Source organism: Onychomys torridus, chromosome 2 (assembly GCF_903995425.1).
Source record: "Onychomys torridus chromosome 2, mOncTor1.1, whole genome shotgun sequence".
Classification (NCBI taxonomy): Eukaryota; Metazoa; Chordata; class Mammalia; order Rodentia; family Cricetidae; genus Onychomys; species Onychomys torridus.
The window spans coordinates 155,570,994-155,588,379 of NC_050444.1; the positions used below are offsets into that span (position 1 = coordinate 155,570,994).

General features: G+C 47.8%; 1 protein-coding gene across 1 annotated transcript in view; it reads right to left on the reverse strand.

Annotated features, from left to right (window-relative positions):
• The window catches only part of Fhad1 (forkhead associated phosphopeptide binding domain 1), a 100,542-nt gene extending 83,484 nt beyond the window's left edge, over nucleotides 1-17,058 (reverse strand). Inside the window, exons 1-2 of the mRNA XM_036178632.1 lie at nucleotides 16,966-17,058; nucleotides 5,998-6,204 (exon numbers count right to left, since the gene is read on the reverse strand). Coding sequence (XP_036034525.1) covers nucleotides 5,998-6,204; nucleotides 16,966-17,058 — 300 coding nt within the window. The remainder of the gene's footprint in view (nucleotides 1-5,997; nucleotides 6,205-16,965) is intronic.
• Nucleotides 17,059-17,386: the final 328 nt, after the last annotated feature.

The following is a 17,386-nucleotide window of genomic DNA, read 5'->3' on the forward strand; positions in this document are numbered from 1 at the left end:
ACCTCGGTGAGCTCTGGGTTTGATTGAGAGACCTTGCTTCAATGAATAAGGAGAAAGCGCCACTGAGGATGATTTCTGACATCAACCTAAGGCTTCCACATGCACACGGGTGCACCCCCCACATGCTTGCCCACAAGAAAAATGTAGAGAAATCGAAGACCAAATTCTGCTTGTCAGGCGGCACTGTCTTCTCGGCCCTCCCCACCCCCCAGTTCCGAGTCCATGTAATCAATCCCTGCAGAGCTCATCCCCTCCGTGCTAACAAAATACCTATGAGAGGACTCGGCCAATCAGAGCATGCCTCTGGCATCAGTGAGACGTTGCAGATAGGCACATAACCTAAGACAAATCAATGAAAAACCTGGTGCTGTAGCTGCTGGCGGAGACCTCACTCCAGGTGAGCCCAGTGCAGGGTCTGCCTGAGATAGTGAGCTGTTGAAACTGGAGGAGACCGGTTCAGAGCATCATCTGAGCACCTGGATCCAGCCAGGCCTGAAGCAGATGCTTTACAGTCACAAGGTTTTGTTTGGTTTTGCTCCATTTGATCTGGGTTCCTGACACCTGATAACAATAAAATTTCCTGGACAATAAACTCACTGATACTTTATACAAATGCTACTATGTGCCTACAATCAAAGGCGCTCTACAAGTTCTGACAGGCTCAAATAGAACCCTCCATGCTGCAATCACGCAAGAAACTTCAAAGTAAAACAGTGGCTCAGAGGAGAATAGACATAGACTAAGACAGGTAGTGAAAAATTAGAGAAATGGGAAATAAAAGGCCCTTCAGCTACAGCCACCAACCCTACTCCCAGCCACAGCTGTAAACCCCACAGCCAGCTACAGCCACAAAACTCATTTCCAGCTACAACTGCGAACACCACCTTCAGCTACAGCTGCAAACCCCACTGCCAGCTACAGCTGCAAATCCCACTGCCAGGCACAGCTGTGGTTCTCAACCTTTCTAACGAAGTTCCAACCCTTTAATACAGTTCCTCGTGTTGTGGTGACATCCCCCGACCAACCATAAAATTACTCTCGTTGCTACTTCATACCTTTTTTGAATTTTCCTACTGTTATGAATTGTAATGTAAACATCTGTATTTTCCGATGGGGTCAGGACCCACATGTTGAGAAACGCTGAGCTATTGACAGCTACAGAGCACAAACCCACTTTCTTGCTTTAGAAGTTATACCATAGAAACATTCCAAAGTTCTCAAGAAAACTTTCCAGACCAAGGAATGAGTGCCTTTATAACACGCCAGTGTTCAAGCATTGAATATTAACGATCCAGGGTTTTACCAGTTACCTCAATGGGGTTAGATTGTGATGTATGCAAATGATCACATTTGCATATGCATACCCACAGTTGCTGTTTTAAAGAAACAGTGGAAAGAGTGCTCAAAGTCTGTTTTTCTTTTTCTCATTTCTCAGTTAGCAGAGTAAATTATTAACTGGCACAGACCTTGGCAAACAGCAGGGCTCAGCATGCATGAATCCCTCCTTCTCTCTCTGCCTGTTTTTAAATTCTTCTTTGAAAAACTGAGTGAAGCAAGAGGAAGCCTGGCAGAGCATGGCTGGTGGAGGTTGGTAAACACATAGCAAGGCAGGTCGTAAGTATTTTTCCCTTTGCCATGGATCAGGAAAGTAAACAAAGTCAGCACCCACATGAACAGGCAAGACCTTGTCCCAATAAAACAGTAGTTCGCAACCTTCCTAATGCTTCAGCCCTTGAATACAGTTCCTTATGTTGTGCTGTCCCCAAATAAAACTATGTTCCTTGCTACTTTACAACTGTAATTTTGCTACTGTTATGAATCATAATATGAATTTCTGTGTTTTCCTATGGTTTGAGGTAACCCCTGTGAAAGGGTCCTTTGGCCCTGCAAAGGGGTTGCAACCCACAGGTAGAGGACCACTGCAATAAATTTCATTTATAAACACAGATGTTGGCCACTGCTTTGCTCAGTGCAAGAAATAAAATAATGGTCCTTTTTAAAAAGTGCCTTGAGCCACCTTAGGCCAAATGCAGACAAACAGGAAACAACTAGACCCTCACCCAGACTCAGCTTGTCTAATTGCCTGCCAATATGAACTAAAAACTGAGAGTAAAGGCTGGATGTGGTGGTGGCGCACACCTGTAATCCTAGCACTCGGGAGGCAGAGGCAGGCGGATCTCTGTGAGTTCGAGGCTGGCCTGGTCTATATAGAGAGTTCCAGGACTACATAGGGAGACCCCGTGGCAAAACACAAACAAACGAACAAAACAACAAAAAATGAGAGAGTAAAATTATCAACAGCCAGGCTTGCCTACAGATGTGACAAAACTGTGAGCTGGACAAGCTTTAAAGTCAGCCGACTATAAAATGTAGCTATGGACCCACACACCATCTTTGGTTAAGAAAGAGACAGGGGCTGGAGGGGGCTCAGAGAGTGCTGCTTCTGTGGAGGACCAGGGTTCGGTTCCCAGAACCACAGCCACCTGTAACTCCAGCTCCAAGGTATCTGCCTCTTTCTGGCCTTGGCAGGCAACTACACTCATGTGAGCACACACACACACACACACACACACACACACACACACACACACACAAATAAAATAAAATAAAAATCATTTTAAAAAAATGAAATAGACAAATGTAGGCAGCAAAGGACAAGCCCAGGCCCAGGTGACGTGTGGGTGCACCCACCTGCTCCCTCAGCCAATGAGGAAGGGAGGAGAGGGGGCTTACGCTAGGGTTATACTAACTGTTCTCTTGGTCAGGTGTGGGCCATGCTGGCCTAATGTTGGGACTTGCAAAGTTGTAAAATATACTTCCGGTGCTCTTATCCCGGAGTAGGGAGGGGGACACATTTCTCACGCTTGGAGACAGGAGTTTGCTGGCCTGTCCCCTCTGGTTAAGGGGACAGGATTTATCATTAAGCAAAACTGGGTCCAGCTTTTTGTCCTTTTTCTCTTGACAAGTGGTGAGTGTGTGACTTCGAGCCTCAGCTATTAGCAGTGACTACCTGCATCGCAAAAATTGAATGAGAGAATGTCCATGAAGTGCCCGGTCCTTTTCCTGGTGTTTACCACTCCTTAACACTGGCTACCCGAACCACCGTCATTATCAACCAAGGAAGGAAGAGAACGACCAGGGTCGCCGGGGACTGGAGCAGCGCTCTGGGCAGAAGCCTCGGCAGAAGAGGAAGCCTGTGACTCGAGGGTGTTTGCTTCCATCATAGAGGCGTCCCTTTCTATCCCGTGCCATGTCAGCCCTGTCAGCACAGGCTGCTGCAGGCTCGGGGATGTGGTAGGGATGTGGTGAGGGGTGTGGTTTGAGCTCTCACATCACCAGAGTGCACTGGATTCTGGTCAAGTCCTCCTAGACAGAGCCCAGGAGATCTGGCCAGGACTGAGAGGAAACCTGGGGGCTAGGGAGATGGCTTGGTGGGTAACGTGTTTGCTGCATGCAAGTTTGAGGACCCCAGTTCATATCCCTAGAACCCGTGTGAAGCCTGATGTGATATTGTGCATCTGTAATCCCAGCACTCCAAAGGTGAGAGAGAGTGTGGAAACAGGATTTCTCTGAAGTCCATGGGCCAATTAGCCTGGTGTACACAGTGATGTATAAGAGATCCTGTCTCAAGCAAGTAGAAGGCAAGAAACAACACCTGAGATTGTCCTCTGACCTCTACCATGGTGTACACACACACACACACACACACACACACACACACACACACACGGGGGTGGGGAGGCGCGACAGAAAGCTGGGAAAGCTGAGTCCTTGTAGGCCTTAGCTATACCAGCACGGGGGTCTTTTTGCATCTACAGAAACCCCAAAGGAGAAAAAGAGCCCATGACTTACATGGATCTGCTTGGCAGAAATTAGAAACAGAAGCCCAGAAAGTTAACTGGGAATGTGGCTCAGTTAATGGAGTGCTACTTTAGCATGAATTAAGCCCTGGGTGCCTAGTGCCACATAAACCACATGTGGTGGTGCACACCTGTGACCCCAGCACTTGACAAGTAGAGGAAGGAGGATCATAAATGTAAAGACATCCTTGGCTACATAATGTGTTCAAGGCTAGCCTGAGCATCAAATGTAAGACACAACAAACAGAAGGTCCCTCAAATGTCAGATGAGAGTCATGAGATGCTTATACCACATCCCTCGGTCCTTTTTGTTTGTTTATTTTTGTAGCCCACAGGCCTACAGACAAACAGGAAGTGAATTCACAGAAAGTAGCCAAGCCACCTAGCCCATCATTCATCCCGTGAAAGAGAACCTAGGATGCTGTGGAACAATTCTCTGTACACTGTGAATATGTACTACTCTCATTGTAAAGAGCTGACTGGCCAACAGCCAGGCAGGAAAAGGTTAGGAGGGACTTGTGACACCGCCACGTGGCAGGGCATAGACAAGAACTATGGGTTAATTTAAGTTGTGAGAGCTAGTTAGTAACAAGCCTAAGCTGTCAGCCGAGCATTTATAATTAATGTTAAGTTTCTGTGTGGTTATTTGAGAGCTGGCTGGAGGTCCCAAAGAAAATCTCTGCTTACACTAGGAGACACACCCCTGGTCTGTGAGGTGTTATCTAGAGTACTTAAGTGAGGTGGGAAGACACACTGAATGTGGCGGTGCCACCCATGGACTGCATAAAAAGTAGAAATCGAGCTGAGCACCAGCATTCACCTCTCTCTGCTTCCTGACCATGGGTGCCATGTGACCAGCTGTCTATTCTCCCATCACCGTCATGGACTGTGTACCCTTGACCTGTGAGCCAAAATAAATCCTGTTTGCGCCAGGTATTTTACAACAAGACAAGCAACTAACACATACCAGGCAGTTGCTTTTTACAGAATCAGAGGCATAATGGTGGTCTGAGTGACTGGGGGTGTGTGCATGGGGAGGGGGTGTTAATATGTGAGGGGCATGGAGTTTCAGTTCTGCAAGCTGGTTCTATGATTGGATGCAAAACAGAGAGAATGGACGTAAAGCAAGTGGACTTACTCCCATGAATGTCAAATGTATTTTACCACAATTTTAGAAAAAAAAAATCAAATCAGACAATCAAAGGAGTCAGGAATGTCACAGGCTTCACACAGGGGAAGGAAGCATTTAGAAAGCAGACTGTGTGAGGGCTGACTCAGAATTTACTTGATTCTATTGAGGAGTCCACACAACAGCTAGGTGAAGTTCATATTGAGTAACCCACACTTGCGCGGAGCTGCTGATGGCAGATGTCAGGCAAATGACCTCCACACCATGAGGGGTCTGGTGGTGACGTTCACGGCCTGTTGTGGTTGTAGCCATAATTTTACAGGAGTGCTCACATATCCAAACCACCAATCCCACCCTCAAAGCGCATATAGCTCATTGTAGATCAATTTCACCATGGTGAAGCGTGGTTTTTAGACAACAGTGCCAGACTGGGTAGATGGCTCAGTGGGTAAGGGTACTTGTGGCCAAGCCTGATAACTGACAGCTCCCTGAGGACTGTGGCTGCGTGAGTTTTTGAGTTCTCATTCACTTGAAATAAGATTATTATTTAGGATGTGACCTCAGACTCATTTCTGATCTGGGCCAAAACAACACCTGGCATGTGTCCATCACCTTCTTAGCCATGGATTTATAGATAATACCCTCTCAGTGTCAGGTACTGAGGAAAAGACCCTGTCCTACAGAGGATCCGTGTTGGGTCTGAGAGATGCAGCAGAGCGGAGCAGCCTGGAAGGGAGGAGCCCATCCCTGTGTTCTCAAAACACCCAGCTGCTTCCAGCCTCTCCTGAACATCTCATGTAATTCAAGGAAGTGCCCATCAGGGGGCGCTGACACGCCTTCCTCCCCAAAGCCCCCGGGAGGCACCAGAACTGGGCCTGGGTGGAGTCTCGTTGCTATGCTACATGTGGTTGGCATGGGGTTGCCGAGTGCTCCCGGTGGCTGTACCAGAGAACAGGACTGCACGCGCCTCCTCCTCCCCATCCCCGCCCACGCGGAGGCTGGGCTCACCTGGGGCGGGCTCTCAATGACCAGCTCATAGGTCAGCCCCATAGAGCCAAACCGCAGAATGTCCCCAGGGATCAGCTTCACCGCCACGTTCTGGATGTGGCACTCGTTGACAAATGTACCGTTGCGGGAGTTAAAGTCTTGAAGGACAAAGCTGCCCTCGGCCTCGTTGAATTCGATGAGCGCATGGTGGTTGTCGATGTCTGAGGACTGAGATAGAGAACAGTCAGGGTCGGGGAAATGAAAATCGCAACATCCTTGATACTTGCTGCTCATGGGCTGCCAGAAGGGGATGACATGGAACTTCCTTGCTGGATCCTCATCAGTCCTCATCTGTGTGTGCGCGTGTGTGTATGTATCTGTGCATGTATGTACAGTTGTGCACGAGTGTGGAGGCTGGGATCAATACTGGGTGGTGTGCTGTAGCTTACACCAAGGTAAAACTTCTTGGAGGGAAGGTACTTGAGACACCAGATGTTAAAACAACAGAATGTTCATTTAAGGGAGTGGTTCTCGACCGTCCTAATGCTGTGACCCTCTAATACAGTTCCTCATGTTGTGAGGACCCCCAACCATAAAACTGTTCTTGTTGCTACTTCATAACTGTATTTGCTACTGTTATGAATTGGAATGCAAATATCTGTGCTTTCTGATGGTCTTAGGTGAAAGGGTCATTTGACACACCCTTCCCAAAGAGGTTGTAACCCACAGGTTGAGAACCACTGTTCTAAGGAGAGGTGAAACATTCTATCCTGCTGGGAAGCTGTTTAAGCTAGGGAACTCAACAACTTAAAGGCATCATTCAGGAAGTTCCGGGAACTAAGCAGATGCACTAGGTCCCTCCTTCCCCAAGCTTATGTAAGCAGTAAGGCTTGCCGAGAGAGAGAGAGAGAGAGAGAGAGAGAGAGAGAGAGAGAGAGAGAGAGAGAGATATGTTGAGCTTCCTGGAAGAAGGAGAGATACCCAGAAAGGGTATTCAAAAAGGACATTTCAACCTATTAAACTACCTGCAGGCTGTGCAGAGTGCTCTAGGTTCCCAGCTTTTGTGAGCTGTCACCCATGCTGGGGTAGGCCTTGGTGATGCAGCTGTCTTTGGGTTGTTTCTGCTTCTGTAAGTGACCCCTCACCCACATTTCTATAAGCGACCCCTCCCCCATATTCCTGTAAGTGACCCCAATAAAACTCAGTGGTTCACCAAGTTGGACTTTGGTGGTGTCTATATTTTGGTCTGTCGTTAGTTAACTGTCTGAGGTGCGTAGACACTTGTTCAAATCTCCCCAGGAATAGTGTCACACGGCAGGTATCCTCACCACTCCTTGCTTTAACTTTCCAGACAGTGTCTCTCACCGCATTGGACAGACTGACTGGCAGCCACCTCATGGCTCCTCCTATCTACACATCCTGGAGTCCTGGGCTTCCAGACACTTTTCATGTGGGAGCTGAGAATCTAATCCTTTTCTAGTTTGCTTCTGGTCAGATGAACACTGACCAAAAACACCTTGGGGGAAGAAAGGTTTATTTGTCTTACAGTTCCGGTTCATCACTGACGGAAGTCAGGGCAGGAACCTGGAGGCAGGAACTGAATCAGAAGCCATGGAGGAGTGCTGCTCACTGACTTGCTCCTAGGCTCATGTTTGAATAGCCTTTTTAAATGATCCAGGCCTATCTGCCCAGGGTTGATACCACCCAGAGAGGGCTGAGCCCTCTCACATCAACCAGCACTCAAGAAAATGCCCCAAAGACATGTCCACAGGCTGATCTGAGGGGGGGGGGGGCATTTTAAGTAGAGGTTCCCTCTTTCTGGGTATGTCAAATTGACAACCAGGGTCAGTCAGAACAGGGTTCCAGCCACACTGACATTTTCAGCATAGAGAAGATTCATGGATCTGTTACTACCCTCTACTCTGTGACAAAGTGTAGTATATACATATGATGCACTATTAATCTGTGGATAGTCCTGGTTTATCCAAGTGGGATTGAGTCATAGGAGTCTGGGGCGGGGGTACTTTCAAGGACTGGGGATATAGCTCTGAGGTGAAGTGCTTGCTTGCCTTGTTAGCATGAGGGCCTGAGATTATCCCCATGTAAAAAGCCAGGCATGGTTGCACATGCTTGCAATCCTAGCTGTGGATCCCTGAGGCTCACTGGCCAGCTAGCTTAGCCTAGTTGGTGAGCTTTGGGCCACTGAGAAACATTATATATATATAAAGTGTGTGTGTGTGTGTGTGTGTGTGTGTGTGTGTGTGTGTGAACAATAATGCCTGAAGTTGTCATCTGATCTACACACACACATACCAGACCAGCCTTTCAGTAGCTGGATCTAGAGGGGGATCTGAAGGGGAATTGCAGGCAACCAGCTTCTGTAGCTAGTTTTAAAGATGAAAGGAGCCAGAAACCATGGAATGTGGGAAGCTTCCAGAACTTGAGTATATCCTCCAACTGACAGCCAGCAAGGAAAAGAGGGTCTCGTCTCAGTAACTGCAAGGAACTGAATTCTTCCAAAAGCCTGAATGGGCTGGGAGGCATGCCATCTCCAGACATCAGAGGACCCCAGGTCTTCTGACATTTTGATTTTGGCTTTGAGTGACCCAGAACAGAGACTGAATCCACCCAGATTTCTGACCCAAGAGCTGTGAGATAATAAATATATTATTGGAAACAGAAAGTTAACATAACAAGTGAGATGTTCTATACTAACTTAGCTGCCAGTGGCGGTCCCTCCTACTTCCCAGCAATGTGGTCTCATGACACAGCCACCACACAGGTCCCCCATTGCACATGCTCAGAACTGGCGACTGAAGGAGATCACAGAGCTTGCCTGCATCCTGTACCCTACTGGGGCAGAGCCAACTCACCTACTTAACCACCAAAAACCCCATCAACCAGTTCCCCATTCATTCTGCCTGCTCAAGAGTCTCTCTCAAATGCCAAGCTTTGAAGCCTTTTGTGGGGGAGATTCCATCTTCTAGATGTGTTCCATACCAGATGCTTACCCTTGCTCGTTCCCTGTACCAAGGCTCTCTGGGCCTTGGCTTGCTGTCTTCGGGTTTCTACTGCTGTGAAGAGACACCGTGACTGTGGCAACTCTTATGAAGGAGAAGCATTTAATTGGGGTGGCTTACATTTCTAGAGGCTTAGTTCATTATCATCATGATGGGACAGGCAGTGTGCAGGCAGACAGGGTGCTGGAGAAGTATCCAAGTAGCCTACATCTTGGCTTGCAGGCAACAGGAAGTGGTCTGAGACAGTGGATGTAACTTAAGCATACAGGAGCCCTCAAAGCCCGCCTCCACAGTGACACACTTCCTTCAACAAGACCACACCCACGCCAACAAGGCCACACCTCCTGTTAGTGCCACTCCTTTTGGGGGCCATTTTCTTTCAAACCACCACACTTGCCAAGCCAGAGCATGGGCCATCGAATCCAGATCCTCACACTAGGTACCAGATGGCCTTTCTAGCCCCACTCTGACAGGCTTCTAGGTTTTATTTACTCTGAGAACCTGTCCTTTGTACCCTAGGTAGGACTCATTGGTTACCCTAGTAGTTCAGCCTCAAGGAACGCCTAGTGAAGACATGTTGTTACCCTAGTTCCCCAGCAGAGGGCGACAGCCCAACGTGTTGCCTCAAAGGAGGGTCACGAGCCTCTCTCAGCTTCCCTGTTTAACTGTTAGCTCTCATTGAGGATTCCACCCCTTTAGGTGGCTGTCTTATTGTCTCTGTGAGCCCACAGGATTCTTAGGTGTTCCCCAAGTCACATGGGAAAGCTTAGAGTCAGTCTCCTGTCTGAAACCACTCCTGACTGACTGTGTGGTTTTGGCCTTTTAAAGACCCATTTACATACTTTGGTATGAAAGATGGTAATAACAATAATAGTAGTTTTTATTCCATAGGGTGGCATTGTGTGTGTATGTTCATATGCGACAGTGTGCATGTGTGTGTGTTCAACTGTGTGCATTCGTGTGCATGTGTGTGCCAATCTCTTCCCTTGGGTGCTGTTGAACTTATTTTATAGCACAGGGCCTCTCGCTGGCCTGGAACTGGCCAGTCTGGCTTGGCTGGCCAGCCAGGGAGCACCAGGGATCCCCCTCAGTTACTCCTCTATGGAAGCAGCTTCTTAGACACACCTTCCAAAGGTTTGCTTCCTAAGGGATTCTAAACAATGCCTGCCAAGGTGACCACGAGATCAGTCACAGGAATAAGGGAGGTGGAGCAGAGATTGCTGCTAGAATAGAAGAGGCTAGCCAGGACGCGGTGAGCTAGCCAGGACACGGTGAGCTAGCCAGGACATGGTGAGCAGAGGAATCTGAAAGTTGGAAGCCTGCATTTAATAAGTAAGCTTGTAAGCATGTGGGAAGTTCGTCGGCCACTGGATGGGGACATTTCTTCATTCAAAAAGACCTGAAGCCCTTTCTCGGCAGAGCTTAAATAACAATCATGTTCACCAGGTGCAGCAATGGGCACCTGTCATCGAAGTTACGTGTGTGACGGAGGCAGGAGGATTGCTTGAGTCCAGGAGTTTAAGACCAGCCTGGGCAACATAGTGAGATGAATCTTGTAAACAAAGAAAAGGGGGCTGGGGAGATGGCTCAGTCGGTACCCTGCTTACCATGCAAACATGAGAACCTGGCTTTTGATTCCCACTGTAAATGTCAGGCATGGCAGGGGCATCTGTAACCCTCTAGCCATGGAGGTATGTGGGAGATGAAGACAGGGGATCCCAGGAACCTAGTCTTAAAGCTCCAGATTCAGTGAAAAGCTGTCTCAAAATTAAAGTTGGGGCTGAAGAGATGGCCCAGTGGTTAAGGTGTTTGCTGCTTCTTTCAAAGAGCTCAAAATTCACATTCCAGAGATGTGAAATTCCACATCAGGGAGCTCACAACTTGCTGCAACTCAGCTCTGAAGGCTCCCACACCCTCATTTGGCCTCTGCAGGCAGCCACACAGACACACAGACACACAGCCCCCCCCCCCACACACACACAGAGAGAGAGAGAGAGAGAGAGAGAGAGAGAGAGAGAGAGAGAGTCCCAGTCTGGACCAGAACCCTAGTCACCACATGAGGAGTCACAGCTGCCTCTCGGCCCTTCCCAGTCTTCCCTAGGGACCCACTGCATTTCTCTCAGTACTGTGGGCTCACCACATGTACTCTGGTTTCAGGGCCTTTGCATGTGGAATTCCCTGGCTCCCTGTGGGTAGTTGTGTCCTCCTTGACCTTCCCAGGCCTTCCCTTTAGAGCCCTGACGCTGACATGTGACTATTAGCACGTCTGTGGGTACTCATGGCTGCATCTGCTTCCAGGTTGCAGGAGCACATGACTCCACCCAAGGTGCTATCAAGCCAGGTAAATATTTGTGAAATGAGTGTGTGCTGATAACAGTGGAGACCAGGCTGCCTAAGGTAGGCTTCCTGCTGCCACAAAGGAGCCAAAATCTGTACAGGGGGCAGAGAAATGTCTGGAAGGCAAACCCTAGAGATTAGCCTTGGTTGTACCTAAGTCGTATGATTATATTTGGCTTTTCCCTCATACTTTACTGTGTTTGCTTGTTTAGTTTTGTTTTTGTTTTTAAGATAGAGTCTCACTATGGAGCCCTTCACTTGGCTGGTACTTGCTATGTAGATATGGCTGGCCTTGAACTCACAGAAATCTGACTGCCTCTCCTTCCCAAGTGTTTGATGTAAAGGCCTATGCCACCATGCTTGGCTACTTTCCATGATTTTAAGTACTGAGCTCCTTTTCATCATTAGAAAATTTAATGTCAAAATACAATGGCATTTACACCCAATATGAGGTTGGGTTTACTAATGAAAAGAAACTTGGGGAGTAGGTTCCCCATTCTTTAGAACTGACCTAAGCAAATAAAACTATTTATTTATTGTAAGATTTTTCTAAGATTATATTTATTTATTAATTTGGGGGTGTGCCCATGCCATGGTGCACATATGGAGGTCAGAGGACACCTAGCAGGAACTGGTGTTTTCCTTCCACCATGTGGGTCCCAGCATCAAACACAGGTGGTCAGACTTGGTGGCAAACCCCTTTACCCACTGAGCCTCACCAGCTCAACTTTACTCAGAGGGGTGACTTCTTAAATTTTTTTTTTTTTTTTTTGTGTGTGTGTGTGTGTGTGTGTGTGTGTGTGTGTGTGTGTGTGTATGTGTTCTTGCTGGGTGTTGCATCCCGGAGCTGGAGTTCCAGGCAGTTGTGAGCCTTATGTGGATTGGGTTCTCTGTTAGCGGCTTGCTCTCTTCACTACGGAGCCATCACTCCACCCTGCTGACTTCCATTTGAAGGAGGCCGAGGACAGTAGGTGGCCAATTATTTTTATATCAAATGCCACTCAATTTCTGCCCATATAATAATGATTCTCATTAGTTTCCTTTTCCAAATGCCTTCAAGCTCCATAGGTGCCCTCCTCTCCCCCACCGCTCCTGAGAATTTCTCTCAGCCTTATTTTATGAGACCATAATAATGATCACGGTGTTATTTACTTAACATTGACTGCCGGGCATTCGGATGTCTTTTCTCAATCAGGCAATACCAGAATCCAGAGAGGTACATAGTTTACAGATGGGAACATAAGCTTAAAGCCACACAGTCAGGAGACGACTGAAAGAGATTCAGGTCCAACTCTGTCGGCCTGTGCCTTTTCAAACCATTATGATTATTTTTAGTCTTATAGTAGGGTCCAAAAGGAGAGATCACTGGGGCTGGTGAAATGGCCCAGCAGGGAAAAATGTTTGCCATTAGGAGAGCTGGCCCTGAGGTCATAAGTGCAGGAGAGCTGTCCCTGACCCTCATCAGCTGCAGCACTCAGGAGAGCAGAGCCCCTCACCTGGACTGGGGAACACAGTAGAGCTGGCCCAGGAGGTGTAGGTGTGGGAGAACTGGCCCCGCCCCTTGCTCATTGCTGCAAGGGGTGAACTCCCCAGGGCAATGCTGGAGAGCTTGTCTTGGTGGTGAAGACAGGGGAGAGCTGCCGGGCTGACCAACCCTGCAACTACCCAGGCCCAGAACCAGAGTTAAGTGTTGGCCAACCCCAATGTCCACCCTGTCTGTGATCTGCTGGAGCACAGGTGGGGGAAAGGGAGGTTCTGCAGACCCAGGGCTACAGGACCTCTACAACACTTGACACTCAACATGGCAGCAAGGGGATGTTCAGGGAGAGTCCCAGTGAGGGCCCAGCATCGATAGTGTAGCAGAGACCAAGGGCCTTGAACCAAACTAATGATTCTTTGCAATGGACGCCTGTATACAAAGATGTACAGATAAAGGAGTTTACTGTGTGACTTGCTGTGTCACACTGCGGCTTTCATGATGAGATTTTTCCTTTCTTCCTTTTATTTTTTATCTTAAATTTTATTTTGTTTTATTGGGGGGATGTTGCATGGGCAGAGGGTGGATGTGAGGGGACAGGAGATGGGTGGGATTGGAATGCATGATGTGAAAGACACAAAGAATAAATAAAAAGCTAGTTATAAAAAAGTGTTTGCCATGCTAGCCTGGGCGGATGAGTCAAATTCCTGCCAACCTTGTAAAGGTGGAAGGAGAGGACCAGCTCTACAGTGTTGTCTTCTGACTGCCACATGCCACTTCCCATGGCTCTCTCTCTCTCTTTCTCTCTCTCATTCTGGTTTTTCAAGACAAGGTTTCTCTGTGTAGCCCTGGGTGTCCTGGAATTCCCTCTGTATACCAGGCTTGTCTTGAACTCAGAAATCCAACTGCCTTTGCCTCCTGAGTGCTGGGACTAGAGGCTTGGGCCACCATGCCTGGCTTAAAGTCTCTCTCTAACATGCTAAGAAGAAATACTGACTCTTTTTCTTGATTTCCCCAGTGTGGGCACTGAACAGGTTCTCTATGCCCTTTCCTGGAGACCTTGTCATATAGAGACCACGTGAGAGGGGATGTGGTGGTGTCTTAGTTAGGGTTTCTATTGCTGTGAAGAGACACCGTGACTATGTCTCATAAAGGAAAACATTTAATTGTGGTTGGCTTATAGGTCAGAGGTTTAGTCTATTATCATTGTGGTGGGAAGCATGGCAGCGTGCAGACAGACATGATGCTGGCAAGGAGCTGAGAGTCCTATGTCTTGATTGCAGGCAACAGGAAGTGAACTGTGTGCTATACTGGGCATAGCTTGAGCATATAAGACCTTAAAGCCCACCCTCATGGTGTCACACTTCCTCCTACATGGCCACACCTCCTAATAGTGCCACTCTCTATGGGTCAAGCATTAAACCACATGAGTCTATGGGGGTTGTACCAATTCAAACCACCACAGGTGGTTAATTATGGTCATCAACTTGACTAGATTTGAGAAAAGTTAGCCCTGGGCATCAGTGAAGCACACCTCTGGAGTGTCTGGGATGTTGGTTTCCATGGAGATGCTGAAGACTCGGATTCAATGCCTGACTTTTTAATAAGAATGATGGGGGGGGGGTTGGGGATTTAGCTCAGTGGTAGAGCACTTGCTTAGCAAGCACAAGACCCTGGGTTCAATCCTCAGCTAAAAAAAAAAAAAAAAAAAAAAAAAAAAAAAAGAATGATTGGGAGTTGGTGGGAAGTGGGAGATGAGACCGATCTGGAGGAAGTACATCACTGAGCACTGGGGCATGTCCTTGGGTTGTAGCTGCCCTGGTGTTTCATGTATTCCCACTCTCTGTTTCCTGCCTGTCAGGAGGTCTGAAGTTCCTCTGCCACCACTGATGTTCTGACCACACAGGAAGGGCCCAGTAACCATGGACTGAACTCTCTTGGATACTGTGCACTCAGACAAGGTTCTCTGTTGTTTCCATCATGTTGTACCAGCATCAAGAAGAGTAAGTACCACAGGGAGTATGCTGAGCTTCTATTGATTGATTGATTGATTGATTGATTTTTTTTTTTTTTCCAAGACAGGGTTTCTCTGTGTAGTTTTGGTGCCTGTCCTGGATCTTGCTCTATAGACCAGGCTGGCATCAAACTCACAGAAAGCCACCTGGCTCTGTCTCCTGAGTGCTGGGATTAAAGGTGTGTGCCACCATTGCCCAGCCTGCCAAGCTATTTTTAAATTGGTAAAATTTGTTCTAAGACTAGGCAAACTTTCCAGAAACTCTATACTATAGCTAAACTGCTATATAGTGGTGGGATGCTGAATGTCCTCTCCTAGAATCAGAAATGAGGCAAATATGTAGATTTACGGGACTCTCGTCACTCATACTCAACACCTAAAATAAAACAACCATGGATAGCACTCACTGCTGGACGGGGGGTGCAGAACCATCTCCCCCTACAATGCTGGCAGAGATGGAAACCGCACAACCACTTTAGACAAGTATGGTGGTTTCTCTAGGTACCAAACAGACATTGCTCCGTGACCCTGTCATCACATTCTCAGGCATGCGTGCCCACTCACAAACTGTGTAAAACACTGTGCTGGATAGATGTTTTGTAAATTTGGCACAATCTGTAATCATCTTGGAAGTGAAGCCTCAATTAAGAAAATGCCTCCATCAGATTGGCCTTTGTACAAGCCTGTGGGACATTCTCTTGATTAATGGTTAATGTGGGAGGGGCCAGCAACATCACCTGGGCACGTGGTCCTGGGGGTGTTTAAGAGAACAAGCCAGTAAGTGGTGTCCTCTGTGACCCTGCCTTGAGTTCCTGAGTTGGCATCCCTCAGTGGTGAGTTGTGATCAGAACTTGTAAACCAAATAAACTCTTTCCTCCCGTTGCTTTTGGTCATGGTGTTTATCACAGGGGTGAGCAGCAAACTGAAATGAGCCGTTATCTGTAAACGGCCCCAAACTAGAGATAATCACATTGTCCTGTACACAAATGGTTAAATGAATAGCTGCATGTCCATACCATGGGATACTATTCAGCAGTAAAAAAAGAAACAAGGTAGCAATCTAAATAAATCCAAAACAAACCTGTAGCTCAAAAGGTCACACCCCGTATGATGTTATTCATGTAACTTTCTCCAAACAACAGACTTACCAACATGGAGAGGAGGAGACTGGTCTCAGGGCTCAAGGATGGTGGGAAGGGCTGCTGTAACTATGAAGTGGGGTCTAGATCTGTGATGGGGCAAATGTCCTGCATGTCGGTTCTGCACCCGTGATAAAACCATGGCCACCGGCGCTCCACAGGCCACCCTGTGTCCCACACACATATGTCCAAGACCATGACATGTGTCCTGGCCTGTTTTGCCACACAAGTATATACTGGGGAAACAGAGTGAGGTGCACACTCAAGCTCCCTCCACTACCTATGGAACCTTCTGTGACTCTTGACCTATTTCAAAAGAAAGATTATTAAAGACTTTTGTGTGGTACAGAGTTGGGGGCAATGCCCCTGCTCTCCTGCTGTGGGAGGCTCCTTCCCTGTCTCTCTGCCCTTCCACACATATTTTAACCCGCTTGAATATTTAAAGAGACTCGGAACCTCTGTTTTGATTACTCATTTCTTCCACTTCCTTGGCTGTCTGTGTATTGATGGTTTGGACCAAACCACAGCTCATCAGAGAACGAAGTAAATCAAAGGAGGCTGCGGCTAAGCCCAAGGCTTCACCTCAGAGCTTCCTGACCTCCACAGTCCCCTCTCAGAGGCAGGCTAAGAAAAGGGGAAGGCCTTGGGTGAGAGGGCTTTGGAAAGAGAGAGGCCTCCCCTGGCACAGGGCAAGGGAGGGTAGTTCAATGCACCTGCCCTGTGCACACCTTAAACGCACCCGGAAGGCTGCTTTTGGACAGGGGACAACTTGGGACCTGTGAGGGTGTGTTCAGCAACAGGCAGAAGGCCCATCACCTCCAGGTGACACACAGCTCCCCTCCCCCACCCAGAAGATTCCTGCATGTGACAGTGGATTCTTGGTGGCTCAAGGACCGAGGTGGCTGCTTGCTGGATGTAGCCATTGGGCTCTGAGAGCCTTGCATCCACCCAACACTTAGGAGCGCTGAGGTAGCATGGGGCAGGGGTGGGTCATGTTCTTACCTGTAAGACGAGGTCTGAATCCGCATGCTTGCCGATTGTGGTGCTTTTATTTAGGACAAAAAAGCCGTCTGCGCTCTTCAAATAGGCTTTCATTCTCTCTGATTTCCCTGCAGAAGGGATCAGAAGGGCTTTGGTTAGGGAAACATGTAAGTCAGACTGGGATGGATAGGGTCTCTGTAGGGTCATCGTGTCCTGAGGGAAAGGTCTGTAGAGACAGGGAGTGGCCAGGTGCTGACAAGGCCATGCATTTGGAAGGTCATTTTGCCTAATAGTGATCACTTACAGAGAAGAACTGAAATCTGATAATCAAACTCGAATTTTTCAAAAATATATTATTTACCTTACGTGAAAGTGTGTGTGTGTGTGTGTGTGTGTGTGTGTGTGTGTGTGTGTGTTTGAGTGTATGAATGTTTACCAAGTG